Genomic DNA, 15634 nt, shown 5'->3' on the forward strand with positions numbered 1-15634 from the left:
ACTTCCGTCACCTCCGAAGCATCTCTTCGTTTCACAGCTCCTAATCGACCTCACCACCTCCCCAATTCCTCCTCCCCTCCCTCTCTTCCCCCCTCAGGCCCATCGCCCCTCCATCAAAATGGCCTCTCCACCCCCTTCCCCCCTCACAACCAATAGCGCCGCCTCCGCGCCCCCGGACACCTCCAACAAACCCGCCGCACCCCCGGTGAACATCCTCCCGACCCAACTCGCAACCACCTACTCCTACATCCACCCAGCAGCGCTTCTCTCCGCCTTCGCCGCGCGATTCCCCGCGCTGGTCAATGACCCGGTCTCCGAAATGGCCCAGCAATTGCCCTTTCTGGCCCTCGCGCACGTCGCCTACGTGATGATCTGTCTTCCCGCCGCTGGCACCGACTCTGCCACCAACGCAGCAGCTACACCAACATCCCCATCCACCCCTACTGCTGCCACCTCCAGCGCATCGTCCACAACCACTACCACTGGATCAACAACCAACGGAAACGTGATCCTTCGTCCCGGCCGCGTCGGCCGCCGTCGCACAAAGGACTCGTCCTCGTCCTCTTCGTCCACTGCATCAGCCATTAGTGGACGGGTTGTGGTACGTCCATCCCATCCCACCCCCACCTCCCCCCCTTTATAACCACCCTTACTAACCGACCATGGGAATATGGAACAGGCTTCACTCCTCTCCCTAACGCTAACAACCCTCCTCGCCACCCCCGTCCTCAGCATCCTCCTCATTCTCTTCGGCGCGCCGTTCACGACCCACCACGCCCGGACGGTGCTCTGCGCGGCGCATATGGCTATTCTCTCCTCCTTGGCGCTGGTGTATGTTCATGGTGTCGATGGGAATGTCTGGAAGGAGGTCTGGGGGGCTAAAAGGCCTGGGGATGTGGTTTGGGGTGGCGCGTTGGGGACTTGTGTGGGTGCCTGGCTTGGGGCCGTGCCGGTGCCGCTGGATTGGTATGTTTCTTCCTTTCTTTTCCCGGAGGGGTGGTTTGGGGATGTATGTGCTAATGGTGAATTGTGTAGGGATCGGCCGTGGCAGGCGTATCCGATTACCTTGTTGACTGGGGCGTATGTGGGTTTTGTGCTGGGTTCGGTGTTGGGGAGGTCGGTGTTGTTTGGGAAGAGGGTAAGGTTTGAGGAGGGGGAGGATGTTAAGAAGGTTGATTAGAATGCATTCCACTTATGTTGGGATGTGCGGGTGAGGTAGATATCCAGGTGTTGTTGTTGCTTCGTGTATAGCTGTTTTAGTATATCTTAATTGATTTAATTGTTAATGTTCTTTTTTACTGGGTGATTGTATATTTATGACTTTTTTTCTTCAATTGATCTATAAGTCTATTGCTGCAGCCCGGCAGCCAGTCCGTAGATGAAAGCAATTGGTATGTACAGTATCACTCATGCACGCAATCTCATGCAGGATATCATAACCACAAGCAGAACATTTTTGAAAAAAGAGATAATCAATGAGGGTATGAAGCAGATATGGTCATTAGAGGGGAAAAGGGAGGATGAGAAGGGAGGATGAGAAGGGAGAGGAGAAGGAGAGTAAGAATTAGTGTGGGCATCATATCATCCCGCCAACTTCGACGCGTCGCGCCGATGGCCACCGCGGATGGTACAGATCTCCCTTCGGAGGGAGCTCCGGGCGCTCCTCAGTATCACTGTCCGGGGAGATCTTTTCCGTCGGCGGTCCCGAGTTGGTCGGAGAGGGCCCCAGGGCCTGCCGCATGCGCATAATATCATGCGCGTCAATCGGGATAGGATAAATCGGACCCATGCCCATGGATTCGCGCGCCACGCGCGTGAGTTGCTCGACATCGCTCCGCAGACTGGACACCTGTTCCTCGAGATTGCGTCGCGCAGATTGCTCCCGGCGCAGCAGCATCACCAGTGCGCTGTACTGTTCGACGGAGATGGTATTGCATTCGTGCAGCGACGTGGAGGACGGGGCCTGCAATGTGCGCGAGCGGTGGAGATGGTTCGGGCGCAGTGTGCTCGTGCTAGACGGGCGATCGGCGCCGCCGGGCGACTTGGCGCCCGGGGTCTCGTCACTACCCGACGGCGACTGGGCCGACGATTGCTTGCGCTTGTGCCGTGTCGGGGGTGACGGTTTCCTCTGTCCCGACGGCTCGGCCGGCGTTTCACTGCGCCCAGACTGTATGCGTGCGATCGCACATTCCAAGTCGATCAATTTTACCTCCAAGGTGGTCAGTCGCTGTTCCAGCGTCACGTTCTCATCATGTTGCAAGGAGTTGACTAGCGTCCCCACGGTTGGGGGCATCGGCTCCTCCGGTGCGTCTTCCTCGTCGTCTTCATCCGGCCCATCTAGGAAGGACGGCTCCGTCGTGGGTTTGGGGGCACTGGCGACCGTAGTCCGGGTCGGGGGTCGTTCCGATGCATCTGCCTCGGAGACCGCGCCAAAGGTCGTCGATCCGGCGCACGACTCCAGACTGCGGCGTCGCCATTGAATGGGAGACATCAGGTGCTCTTTGGCCATGCCGCGCAGGGCGGTCGCGCTGCGCGAGCGACGCTTGATCTGGCGCATCTCTCGGCGGCGGACCTCATCCGGATCACTGTTGGCATGCGGACTGTTGTCCCGTCTACTGGTCGGTCGGCCCGAGTGCACGACTGCCTCCAGGGCACCGCGAGATTCGTCGTCCGAAAAGATCAAGCTCGGCAGAGTAGCCCGCCGGCGGCGAGGGTGCGGTTCGAGCTTGCGCAGGGCCTCTTCCCACGAGGTGACGGGCCCGTGTTCCTGTTGCAACGGGCTGGTGGATTTGGCGTTCCACGAACCGGAGAGCGGCTGCGGCTTGTCGAGCGATTGATTCGATCGCGGACTGTGGTTGCCGAACCGACAATCAGCGGAATCGTCGTCTTCCTGCCCCCGACTTTTGCGGGTGAAGATCTTCCGCATGACGGTCTTGAGGGTGCTGCCGGTACGACGATGTGTGCTGGGCCCGCGAGCAATGGAGGTCGTTCCGGGCGTGTATGGCAGGGTAGCGACGGCGCGGTTGGTGTTGCGGAGGTTAGTAGCGATCAGGGAGGATTCGGAAGCACGAGGTGGACGACGCGTGGAGACGACCATCTGTTTGGAACTCATGGGCGGTAATGCAGTATCAAAGCAAGCGTCTGCAGCTGCAGGGTCCGAAGTGGGAGAGTCGGCTATGCGACTGTGGGCGGAGTCACTTCGCGTGGTACTTGTACTGGCACCAGACATGTCGGAACTCGGGCTTTAGAGGGATAGACAACACATGAAACATGCACGCTGCAGACGGGTCCAATGGCATACAAGAGCGCAAGGGGGGGAAGACAGTCGAAGCGATCGGTAAGGACAGATACGAAGACAGGGACAAGGAACGATTGGATATACGCCAAGGCGCAGAGCCACCAGCTGAAAAGCGGAGGGGGAATCTAAGGAGTGAGGCTGCGGGCACCAGCATCAGCAGGGAATCCACTTTGGAAGGATGGATGTCAGAGGGGGAAGCTGACCTTGGCAAAAGGGCTCAAATCATGATCGATAGGTTGGAAGAAAGAAAATAGAATAGAGTGTCGGAAGGAATGAAGCCAAGGAGTCAGCAGGAGGGGGGAGAGAGAGGAAGTAGTCGAGAATGGGAAGAAGAAGGTGGTGGTGTGGTGTGGTGTGGTGATGGGGATAAAATAAAAATAAATAAAATGGAGTAATAATAGCAGGGGAAGTAAATAGTAAGAGTTAATGAACGAGTTGGTAGGGAGAGACACTACAGAGTCAAGAGTTTGGGGGTAACTGGAGACGAAGATTCACTAGTCCCCGACACGAGCAACAGGGAAACAGAGTCTCAGAAGTTCAGAAGAGCGGGCGGGATCGGCGAAGATGGAGCAGAATACGGGAAGTTGTCGAGCTTATCAAACACCAACAGGGAGAGGATCCAGGAAGAATATCCCGGGATTGGCGATGGAGAAAGAGTGGGAGTGGGTGGAATTGGGTTGAGTGAGTGAGTAAAGGAGGAGAGAGAGAGAAAGAGAGAGAGAGAGGAGAGGGGAATAACAGAAGGAATGGAATATTTGCCCTGATAATAATATCGGGGGAGAATCACCAAAGAAGTATAGAGTTGGACCCCAACCAGTAATCAATCAAGTTTGGCATTAGAGACGAAGGAATGGAAGGAAGCTGCAAGAGAAGAGGAAGAGAAGACCGGGGGGAAAGCAGTAGCAGACAGCAAGCAGACAGCAGCAGCAGGCAGAGACGAAGGAAAGAGAACTAAAAGAGAGAAGCGCATCCCAAAAGTGGAGAAAAGCAGAAGAAGCAGAAGAAGAAGCGGAGTGGAATTTCGAAACACTCGCGGCGCGTGTCAGGGGGTGTATTTTTAGTTCCAAAATATTTATTTTATCACCACTAAATACTAACTAACTAACTAATTAACTAAGTAAATATGATGATTCATTGCTTAGGAAGATTCCATTGTTCGAGTTAGACTTTTTTTTCTATTTTCCTATTTCACTATTTACTTGCTGGATATTCCCTGGGTATATTTTCATCATTCTAAAAAAGGGTAAAATTCCATCCCACTCTCACCAACTACTGCATACAGCATATGCAAGAGTTAATTTAATTTCAACCTGTGCCGCGCCAACTCATCACTTACCATCCATGCGTGCTCCATGTCCTCCCTCACTCCTTCGGCCCCATTCCCAACTCTTCCCTCCTCCACTTACTCACTCACTCACTCACTGCTTCAACTCCTCTTTTCTTTTCTCTCATCATTGGACCACGATGGCAATCCTCCATGCTGAAACACGCCAAGTGGCCTCCCTCCCCCCCCCTCTAACCCCCTCCGCTCCCGTCCACAACCGATTAAGTTGGCCCATCAGACGCTCGGAACCGTTCGCTTTTCGCTGACTGACGGGCCCTCCCTCCCTCTCCGTCTTCCTCGGTCGCGGTCGGACACAATCCTCATTCATTCATTTAGCGAATCACTAGTAGTATCTATTTAAGTATCTACTATCTATGCGGTGGACAGAAGCAAGGCTGACTGTCCCGCTCGTGGGATTCTAGATCCTGCCCATTTCACAACGCCATGACGCATGATCTTCCTTTCCCCCTCTTCTTTGGCGTCTCCAAGGGAGGGGTTCCCGGGAGTCCGTCGAACAGCCACATGGACAATCTAGATTTCTAGCTAAGCTATGGAATGTGGATGGTTGACGTGACAGGGGAATGCGCCCATGCCAACACTATTTACTCTCTGGGCAATTCTTTCATCGCGTGTCTGAATTGCCTCCAATGCTGTCCCTTGCGCGTATGTTTGGTTGAGTCTGTTGTTCTCCTGCAAGGGACCGTCTGCTGCAGACGTTGCACGACACTGCATCTGATTGCAGGACCTCCCATCGGTGACACTCATGGCCCAAGCAACGTCCGAGGTACTTCGTAGCTAGTCTATCTAGGTATGATCACAACAGATCGCCAGCGTCCGGATACCGCAAATCAGCATGCTCCTCCAGGAATGCCATCCATCGCTTAAGGAACCCACTGCCCCTGTGGAGAACAGTCGACGTCAACGATTTGCCTACAAAATAAATGCTGACTACGAGAGGGGCACTCACTTGCTAATCGTCTCCGAGTCACCGCAGATGCACAGATGCCGTTTCGGCCGCGTCATGGCCACTAATGCTGTCAGTCCATGCACCCTCGCCACTTGGCAGGGATCTTACCGTTGAGACGACGCCGTTCCCCGAGGAATCCCACTTCGTGTTCGCTGTTACTGCGCACCAGACTCACCACCACCGCTTCCTTTTCACGCCCTTGGAACCCGTCGACGCTGCCCAGCTCAATGCTGGGGTATTTCTCCCGCAGCATCTGCGACAACACGGCCAGCTGACCATTGTATGGCGTAATCACCGCAATGTCTTCGGGGTGTATCCCTGCGTCCACCAGCGCATCGACGTGCCGGCTCACCACTAGAGCCTCCATGTCGTTGCTCTTACTGTCGCCCAGGTGGGCTTTCTTCCCCAGATCCGCATCCTCCGTCTTTTCAGGGAAATCACCACCTTGCGTATCCCAGAACACCAGCGGCTCTTTAGTGTCATCGGTCTCCTCGACTTCATAGGGTAGGTCCTTCAGCAGTCGAGCCTTGACAGAGTCTGCAGCCATCAATTTCGAGTCATACAACTCGTCCGACGGAAATTGCATTATCTTCTCGTGCATCCGGTATTGCGTCGTGAGCATCCGTTTGATTCCCGGGCCGTGCATCGACAGGAGTCGGTCGAAAAGAGTCGTCTCCAGCGAGACATTGTCCAGCAACTCCCCGTTTTCTTTCTTATCCTCCTCCTTTGCCTTCATCTTCTTGGCATCATCCTTGGTCGACTTGACGGTCGGCGGAAGCTGCAAGTGATCACCAGCCAGGATTACCTTGGATGCCGACAACAGCGGGATCCAGCACTGCGCCTCCAGTGCCTGACTCGCCTCATCGATGATGACCACATCGAACTTTTGGTTCTTCAGCTGATGACCGCCCGCTCCATGCAGCGTCGCCAGCACCACGCTGCTCTCGCGAACCAGGTTCTCCACGCACTTGTTCTCGCGCTCGCGGAACTCGCGCCGCAGTTCTCGCAGATCATCGTAGATGGCCCGTCGCTCCCGTGCTGACCTGGTCTTTCGGATACTCGCCTGCTTCTGGTCGATCTCCTTGCGGACGTCGCGAACAATCTCCGCCGCCTCCGACGTATGCGTCAGCACTTCCAATGAATGATCCAGAACAGACGGCAGCAACCGCGCCGGATGCCCGATGCGCACCACAGGCACCTTCTTCGGCGCCAATCTCTCCACGATGTTGTCGACGGAGATGTTCGACGGACCGCAGACCAGCACCCGCTGCTTGCGCTGCACCATCTGCACGATCAACTCGATCAGCGTGTGCGTCTTGCCAGTACCGGGCGGACCATGGATAAGAGCAATCTCGCGCGCCGCCAGAGCAAACCGAATGGCCTCCTTCTGGGAGTCATTCAGCGTAGGATCCGTAAACTCCAGAGACCCGATAGAATCGTAGTCTGGCACCATAGGCGAGGTCTGACCAAAGGCCACGCGCATGAAATGGGTATGCTCGGAGTCGGTCATTTTGACCATTTTCTCCATGGTCTGGTTCATCCTACACCATCAATAAGTATAGCTTTGTAAAATCAATGAATAGGAAACATACCGTCTATACGTGACATCATTGGCAAGTTTGATCCTATCCCTATTAGCCACCACACACCACTCCACACTTCCATCAACATATCCCAAGAAACAAGAAAGTAGCAAGAAGACGAACTCACATCCAAACCTTCCTCCCCCACAACTCCTCCACCCCATCCTCATCCTTACTCCCTCCCCCTTTCCCACCATCCTTCCCCCCAAACGCAACCCAAACCGCACTCTCCCCAACCCTCGTCACAACCCCTTCCACCCCTCCTCCTTTCCCATCCTTCCCCTCTTTCTCCTTCCCCTTCTTCCCACCACCACCCCCAGAACCAGAACTAGAACCAGAACTAATCTCAACAACCTTAACCACATCCCCAACCCTGACCCCATGCGCACCCAACCTCAACTTCCCATCCCCACCACCACCACCACCATTACCACCCTTAGCACCAGAACCAGAATTAGTAGAAGAAGAAGTATTAGTAACAGCCGCATCGGCAACAAACTCCCCCACCACCCTCCCCCCCAGCCCCGTCCTACATTGCGAGAGAACAATACCCATCAAGGCGTGGCCTGTCGCTTGCAGTGTGCGCCGGGTGGATGGCGACGCGGTGGTGATGGCGCTGCTGGTGAAGAGGTTGTTGGAGGTTATTTCGGCGGTTTGTTCGGCGCGGAGGAGGGTGAGTTGGGTGGTTGCGAAGGTGGGGGGGGATATTTTGGGGGACATTTTGTGTATATGATGGGGTATGTATGTGTGTGTGTATGTGTATGTAGGGGTGGGATTAGGATTAGAATTGGGATTGGGGGAATATTGTATATAGTAATAGTTGGAGAATGTTGATAGCGCGGGGAAAATATTCATCTTAGTTGGGACTTGTGAGGGGTGACTTCTGACTTCATGCGGGTGCGGTGCGGTGCGGTGCTTAGTCATATCTATATATCTCAAGCATGCATGCAGCATGATAACGGATCAACCCTAGCTACTAGCTACTACTTCTAGTGTATGAACACGACCGTATCGATATCACTGGTGAAGGAGGGTGAAAATACGAGGCATTCTCGTATTATTGTATGCTGCAGTTAATCTGCTATGGCCCCGTTTGGTGTCGATTAGTTATTATCTTCAGAAGACAACACGGTGATTTCTCTTCATTCTCTTCTCTAATCTTTCTCTGTCTTCACTGAGTTTATCTTCTGGGTGCATGCTTTTGGTGTTTACTGTTTGCTGGTTACTGTTTATTGTTCAGTTACGTACATCACTCTACTCTACTAATACTACTAAGGGTGGTGGTTGGAGAAGACTATCTATCGGCATACTATTTCTAACTAGGTCACGTCGCTGGTGATGATATCATGCATATGTGGCAGACAGACACGTCAACACTTGGCTATCTCAGGATGATCTTGAGTGGCTCTTGGATGAACGGCAGGCTGATCTGAATCATCTTGATGAAGACAGACTCAACCATCCATATCTTGGGGAGTCAATACCATGAGGTAAGTGTTCGTGTTCTGTGAAAGGGAAACACACGAGAAGAGAAAAAGAAGAGAAGGAACCAAACGAAAATATCACAGGCATCTATCTGCATCAAGCATCGCTATCTGCATTAAGAATCATGATCATAAGAGGTAAGTGTTCGTGTTCTGTGAAGAAAAGACACATGAGAAAGGAAAAAAGGAAAAAGAGCTAACAGCAGAATAGGCATCTATCACCTGCATGAGCGTCGCTATCTGCATGGAGACGGGTTTTCGTGTTTTAACAAAGAAAAGACACAGGAGAAGAAAAGTAGAGAAAAGAAAAGAAAAGCACAACACGCATCTATGTGCATCAACTCGCTATCAGCATCGCAATAACCATCAACCATCAAATCACGAAGATACGTGTTCCTTTACTGCCAGAGACGAGAAAGAATTATGACACGATGGGCATCGCAGCATCTCAAGGAGCCCATCGCCCCATGACAGCCATCACGGCCTGTCTCTCGAACCCGCGGTCATCTCGCAGATACACCCGGTACCCTCGCAGCCCTCTCATGTCGGTAAACGCCATAAGCAGCCGGCGCAAATATCTCTTGCGGTTGTCCATCGTGTACATCGACGTGGCCCGGCCCTGGTCATGGATCTTCAGGGTTAGGCGCGCTAGATCAAAGTGCTCCCGGATGAAACGGCGCAGAACTGCCCAGTGCCGCAAATTCGCGTCCGCGGAACGGGCCCCCGTCTGCGGGGTGGCCCGAAAGCACAAGGGAAAGTGGAAAGTCAAGTTCTGCACCAGAATCGTGGATTCCGTGGGAATGCCACTCAGAAAGCCCATGGTGTAGGTCGGATCCTCCTCCACGAACATAAACTTGTTGCGGCCCCAGAAGACCTGACGAGCGAGCTCATGGAACTCCCGACTAACCAGGAAATAGCGCAATGGCGAGGCGAAGCAGGTGCAGCCCGTCGAAAATACCGTCTCGGTCTTATCACAGAAGCAAATGCCTCCAACCGGCGAGCAGGTGCCACAGCAAGATTTGAAGCGCAGACGGTCGCGGTAATCCAAGACGATCAGGCCCGGAACAGGATCGGCCATGCACGGATCGGACCGACAGATGAGCAGGTGCCCGAGCACCATCAGCTGAAGTTCCCGGGGCAGATACATGAACGGAAACGGCGGCACATCAAGATTGTCCGTCAGGCGGCGCGCCGTGCGCTTCATCGCAGGCAGGAAACTATAGATCTTATCCTGATCATTGCTGAAATAGAAGGCACACTTGAACAGGCTGGGAAACGGATCCATATCACGCATCACACGAACAACCACTTCCTGCTCATAGGCTTTGCATTTGAGGCTGAAGTATCTGAGATTCGGCATGTCGATTGCCGCGAGCTTGCAGAACGCCGCCCACCACGTCAACAATGTTTGGTGGGAACCACCCGCCAGCTTGAGCGTTCGGTTGTCCTTATGACCGAGATCCACATGCAAGTACCGAATATGTTCCATGCCCCATTGCAATGATGCTTCAAAGTTTTTATAGTCGGCCCGGCCGCGAAGAAACATGCTGAAGCGATTATGGGAGAAAAAATAGGCACCGGCCTCCCGGCGCAGGGTGTGACACGACAGGAACACCTGTGTCGGCAGCTTTGGATGGTAGCAGCGGCTGAGCGGAAGCCAAGGGCTGCGATGCGCTCGAAATTCGGTTCTATGACAATAAGGCGGGTCTCGCTTGATGCGGTCCCGCTCCAGGGTAAAGTCGATGATACAAGAACGACGCAGGGCAGCGAAGTCGAAGATTCTATTTCTGATATTTTCTGGCAAATCGAACAGTGTAGGGCCCTTCTTTGAGACCTCCATCCTGACAATTTAAGAAGCAGATCTTCGGCAAGTCCCAGGTGGCGGTATGGTCGATTGAACGGTATCGAAAGCCAGTATTCAACTGTCGTCCTCGATGACACTGATTTCCATACAACCTGCACAAATCGGACTGAGTTAGTAGGTTCGCCGTGTCAGACAATTACCTGATGGATGAACTTACGCTTGACAGCGCGAGTGAGAGCTTAACTCGAGCCGAGCTGGCTGTTAAGCACAGTGATGAAAGTCTCGCCAACGTTATCGAAGATCAACAGAATACAACTTGATAATTTGACGGAAGAGATGTCTGGTTAACACAGGTAAACACACGGTCAACAGAGGAAGAAGGCTGGTCTGGCAAAACAGAGTGGTTGTGTTTCCCCACCAAACAATTGAAACAAAGCATTAAGAGTGACTGACAAGTTGCCTGGGGCATTCAATCCCATGACTGGGTTCAACTTCTACTCCTGCTCGACCTTCACCTTTGGCCCCTCCTGCTTCACAGCGTCTCGCTTTGGTGTTACTAGACCCCTGATTTCGCTCTTACAGAGCTTGGTTCCTGCAAGATCGCATTCGCCACATCTCCGAGCTACAGGTAAGCAGACTGTCTGTCCTAAGCCGACCAGCAGTTTGTTAATCTCGTGCCATTTGTCTTTCGGTAGCCACGATTCCAGCGCCATGCGAGTTTCCTCCGGATTCTTTGTCTTGTGCCAGCCCCAGAGATTGGTAATGCGATGAACGTGAACATCAACGCCAATGCCTTCGTGCTTGCCCCACGCCGCGCTCATACATAGAAACGCCATCTTCGGACCGACGCCGGGGAGCTTCATCAGTTCAGGAGCAGTCGACGGGATATCAGAGTCGTATTGATCGCGGAGGATATTGGCTGCGGCCTTGATATACTTGGTTTTGTTGTTGTGAAAGCCCACCTTGGCGATGAGCTCGTTGAGGCGCTCAGGAGTGACGGCTAGGATGTTCTCCAGATTCAGAGTGCTGTCCTTGACCTGGTCTGTGGGCTTCCAGTCATACTCTTCAGGCTCTTTCTTCACAATGCTCGTCGACTGGTCTCCAAGCTCCGTGTGCAACCGCTGCATGGCTACCGCCGTGACCGTGTCTTTGGTTTGGGATGACAGCATCAGTGCAACGAGCGTCTGGAACCGGCGATCGCGCGGAGAGGACGCACGCCAGTAGAGCTCGGCACATCCCATGGTATCAACGGGTGCGGTGGGATTTGCCTCTCGCATCTTCTTGACCATGTCATACATAGTCTCCCAGTTGGAGGGGGGCTGCATGGCGTAGGCGCCACTCTCGGTTTTGATCTTGCGTGCGGGTGTCCGTCGTGCTTTTGAGGGCTTCTCAGCGGGCTCTTTCTTGACAGGTGCTTCTTCGACAGCAGTCTCTGTTTTGACAATAGTCTCTTCCTTTACAGAAATCTCTTCTTTGACTGAAGTCTCCGTCTTGACAATCCTCCGGCTAGAGCGCGCATTCGCCCTGGTAGACGTGGCGCTCAACGCACTCTTGCGACGCTTGGCCGGCGGCTCCATGATATCCTCGATATCAACCGTCGGCACAGACGAGAGCGACGAAGTATCATCATCACTGACAGATACATCCGGGGCAGTAGCACCCCCAAAAGCAAAGCCCTGAAGGCGACTAGCAGCCTGAGCAGAACTGCGAGTTGTTCGTCGAGCAGGAGGCGACAAAGCCTGCAGCACCTTGGCAGTTTCTTTAGAAGCTCTAGAAGTGCGCATATTGATACTAGCCTAGCTCTAGCTTCAATAAAATGTACTCGGTGTCGTATAAACAAACTTCACATGAAATTAAAGCATGTAGTAAATCCGAGATCGACTGAAATTAGGCTCAACAAGGGGCGAGCGACTCAGTGACGGCGGATTACACATGGGGGTTCGGAAGCCGAGACCGACCGGAAAGCCAATCAACCAGTGGCCGAGACCCACGGCAGTTCTGAGCCTCGGCGCGACACGAGCACAGCACCGCACCGCACCCGCACCAGCCACCGCGACATCCATCATCCACCTTATCTATCTCCATTCATTCAACCAAACTATCAATCATTCCTATCAATTCACCCCTCCTCCACATACCAACCTACACACATTTCCCCCAACGGGAAAAGAAAGAGGAACAGAAAATGGCCTCCTCACAAACAACGCACCGCCTCCTCCGCGAACTAAAAGACTACACGAACTCGCCCAACGAAGCCCTCCTACACCTCGGTCCCGTCGACGAAGATGACCTCCTCCACTGGGAAGCAGTATTAAAAGGTGTTCCGGGGACGCCTTATGAGAGTATACCTATTCCCCCCCACATTCCTCTATACTCTACAACACCCCCCACCAACTAACATCATCAAAAATGAAAACAGACGGTTTATGGACCCTCTCCATCCAAATCCCCCCAACCTACCCCCTCACACCACCGAAAATCACCTTCAAGACGAGAATCAGCCATCCGAATATCAGCTTCACCACGGGCGAGATCTGTCTGACGTTGTTGACCACGGAGCATTGGAGTCCTGTGTATACCTTGAGTAGTACGTTGAGTGCGATTCATCAGTTGTTGTCCGATCCGAGACCGGATTCGCCGCTTAATGTTGATGTCGCCGCGTTGTTGAGGGATGGGGATGTGGCTGCTTGGGAGAGTTTGGTGAGGTTTTGGACTGAGGAGGAGAGAGCTACTTTATAATTATAATTTATTGCGGAGCGCGGTAGCGCGGAGGGATTGGGGTGTGAAGGGTGGGATATATATATATATACGATGAGGTTGGGGTGGTAGTGGATTATGTGTTGATAACTGTAGTTAAATACCCAGGAGTACGATATGATACGATTATTTAAGTTCAGTCAAGTTTCACTTGGTTCAGTTGGTTCAGTTGGTTCAGTTGGTTCAGTTGGTTCAGTTGGTTCAGTTGGTTCAGTTGGTTGTAAATACACCAGTCAGAGTGACAATTCTAATATGCACACGCTGGAAACATAGTATGTATGTAGTTGTAAATTTGGACAGGGTCATAAAGAGAGACATGTCATCATGAAAAACAAATTCCTTTTCAACACCATTTGTGAATAAGTTGCAACCATTTATGCAGCGCTTTCAAGGAGAGACTGGTATTTGGACGCCGGAGAAATATGCACATGCTAGCTTGTTTGCTTGCTCAAGGATCGTGAGGTATCATAAAACATTTTCGAAATGTGAGAATAAAATTTAACGCCGAATATGCACTTGAATGGTAGAGTATTGTTGTCACAGGCTGAGAGAGGCTACAATGCCATGGCCACCACGGCAGCTCCTCCCATCATGAGAGCGAACTCGCGCGCGAATCCATTGGCAGAGGCAGCAGAGTCGGTCTGCAGTCCCGGGGATGCCTTGGTGCCGGTGGCCACCTCGCGGGCGGTTTCGGTGGGATGCACGACTGTCACGGCTGTCACGGTGCTCTGCTGACCGTCGGGCAGAGTGGTAGTGATCTTGTAGGTGGAGGTGTACGGGGTGGTGGGCTGGCTGGTCGTGCTGCTCGTGCTAGTCGTATCCTGCGATGTGGAGCTCGTGGTGTGCATGGTGGTCGACCTTGCGGTGGATGAGGTCGAGCTGGAAGTGGAAGTGGACGAGGTCGACGAGGTGGTGGTGGCAGGCACGCTGGTGGTAGAAGATGCTGTCCGAGTGTGAGAGGAGGACGAAGAAGAAGAAGAAGTGGATGAAGAGGTAGAGGCAGAGGTAGTAGAAGACGAGGAGGATGAAGAAGAGGACGCAGTAGACGAAGTCGATGAGGTCGAAGAGGTCGACGTCGACGACGAAGAAGAAGAGGAGGAGGAGGTGGTGGTGACAGGAGACGTGGACGAGGAGCTAGACTCACTGCTACTAGAGCTCGACTCACTGCTGCTAGAGCTGGATTCACTGCTGCTAGAGCTAGATGTAGTCTGCACGGCGGTTGTATGCGCGGTGGTGGCGGCGGCGGTGGTGGCAGCAGAGGTGGGTTCGGCCGAGGTCGAGTCAGCGCTGCTGGCAGAGGTCTCCGCTTGAGTAGTGGCCGCAGCAGTCGCCGAAGTCGTGGCAGGTTCCGTCGCCTGGCTGGTTTCTGCAGCGCTCGTCGAATTGCTCACACCCTGTCGCTTGGCGAGGTTGGCCCGGCTGGACCGTGCAGCATCCTCCTCCACAGTCTGGGCGTTGTCATCTGCGGAATGAAAAACTCCGTGACGGAACTTTTCATACAGATGCAGGGCCTTGTCCTCGAAGCTACTGAGATAGCCGTGGGAAGTCGAGTCGACCACCGAGTTGGCGGCATCAGACTGATCGGCAGTCGGGGCCGCGATAGCAGCGCAGGCGATCAACGACAGCAGCAGGAAGTGAAGCAAGCGAGTGAGGAACGCCATGGCGCAGGATCGATGTAATTGAGTTGGATGATAAGATTCAGGGGAAGAGGGTAATCCGACGATGGATGAAACGGAGTTGACTATAGTTCGATCCGACGCCGAATTGGGTAACGGAGGACTGAGTCGAGATGATGGCAGCGAAAGAGGAATAGGAAGATGAGCGATGGCGGGTTGGCAGATAATAAAGCTGGGCGCTAGCGAGAGGAAGGCTGTGAGGTGTCTCACCCAGAGTCTTCAGATGACACAGTGAATTGGGGTTGAAGACAAGCCACACCGGAAGGATGAGGGAGTAAGAAGACAAGAGTTGGTTGCCTGGCAGTGGATGGACTGATAAATACTAGTCAACGGGGACAAATGACTGGGCAGAAAAAACAAGGCAGGCCTGGTTCGGCTTGGCAGGTCCGAAGTGGAGCTTCGAGAAAATCCAGTCGGTCGAGATGGACAGGAATAGTATCGGAGACACGTTAGTTAACGATGCTACTAGTTTAGTCTTTCTCAAGTACGGAGTATTCCTAGCACACATTGTGGCACTGCACTGCCCATCCTACCACCACTCGGTACTAGTACGACTTGACTACTTTCTAGTATACAACGATACTCACTATTTGCAGGTACGGATAACCGGAGTTTGAACTGTCTTGGATGAATGGCCCTGAACCTTGGGGACCACTTCTTTGGCTCATCCCAGATGGGGAGGGCAGCAAGCGACGGAGGTCCCAACTAAGGTATTGTCAACGTCAGCATCAGAGTCCAGCC

At 53.3% G+C, this 15634-nt stretch overlaps 6 protein-coding genes across 6 annotated transcripts; 2 read left to right on the forward strand and 4 right to left on the reverse strand.

The window, feature by feature from the left end:
• Nucleotides 1–91: 91 nt before the first annotated feature.
• On the forward strand, nt 92–1292 carry BO88DRAFT_408448 (PIG-F family protein). Its single transcript, XM_025707716.1, has 3 exons — nt 92–601; nt 680–966; nt 1036–1292. The coding sequence occupies exons 1-3, from the start codon at nt 119–121 to the stop codon at nt 1178–1180; spliced, it is 915 nt and encodes a 304-aa protein (XP_025558324.1). The 5' UTR covers nt 92–118; the 3' UTR covers nt 1181–1292.
• Nucleotides 1293–1556: 264 nt separating this feature from the next.
• BO88DRAFT_179809 (uncharacterized protein) lies at nt 1557–3673 on the reverse strand. The gene has a single exon (XM_025701732.1). The coding sequence runs from the start codon at nt 3227–3229 to the stop codon at nt 1577–1579; it is 1653 nt and encodes a 550-aa protein (XP_025558325.1). The 5' UTR covers nt 3230–3673; the 3' UTR covers nt 1557–1576.
• A 1763-nt stretch (nt 3674–5436) lies between these two features.
• On the reverse strand, nt 5437–7892 carry BO88DRAFT_429587 (putative DNA helicase; the record flags this gene model as incomplete). Its single annotated transcript, XM_025709165.1, has 5 exons — nt 5437–5521; nt 5590–5650; nt 5698–7130; nt 7182–7214; nt 7300–7892. The coding sequence occupies 5 exons, from the start codon at nt 7890–7892 to the stop codon at nt 5437–5439; spliced, it is 2205 nt and encodes a 734-aa protein (XP_025558326.1).
• A 1212-nt stretch (nt 7893–9104) lies between these two features.
• Nucleotides 9105–12338, reverse strand: BO88DRAFT_447004 (endonuclease III domain-containing protein; the record flags this gene model as incomplete). The annotated part of the gene is made up of 3 exons (XM_025710324.1): nt 11041–12338; nt 10959–11016; nt 9105–10497 (listed from the first exon to the last, which is right to left on the reverse strand). The coding sequence occupies exons 1-3, from the start codon at nt 12242–12244 to the stop codon at nt 9105–9107; spliced, it is 2655 nt and encodes an 884-aa protein (XP_025558327.1). The 5' UTR covers nt 12245–12338.
• A 166-nt stretch (nt 12339–12504) lies between these two features.
• On the forward strand, nt 12505–13325 carry pex4 (putative ubiquitin conjugating enzyme (UbcJ)). Its single transcript, XM_025707717.1, has 2 exons — nt 12505–12802; nt 12880–13325. Exons 1-2 carry the CDS (start codon nt 12646–12648, stop codon nt 13197–13199), a joined length of 477 nt encoding a protein of 158 aa, XP_025558328.1. The 5' UTR covers nt 12505–12645; the 3' UTR covers nt 13200–13325.
• Nucleotides 13326–13771: 446 nt separating this feature from the next.
• BO88DRAFT_458064 (putative GPI anchored cell wall protein (Dan4)) lies at nt 13772–14878 on the reverse strand (the record flags this gene model as incomplete). The annotated part of the gene is made up of 1 exon (XM_025711022.1): nt 13772–14878. The coding sequence occupies one exon, from the start codon at nt 14876–14878 to the stop codon at nt 13772–13774; it is 1107 nt and encodes a 368-aa protein (XP_025558329.1).
• Nucleotides 14879–15634: the final 756 nt, after the last annotated feature.

Source organism: Aspergillus vadensis (genome assembly GCF_003184925.1).
Source record: "Aspergillus vadensis CBS 113365 unplaced genomic scaffold BO88scaffold_30, whole genome shotgun sequence".
Taxonomy (NCBI): domain Eukaryota; kingdom Fungi; phylum Ascomycota; class Eurotiomycetes; order Eurotiales; family Aspergillaceae; genus Aspergillus; species Aspergillus vadensis.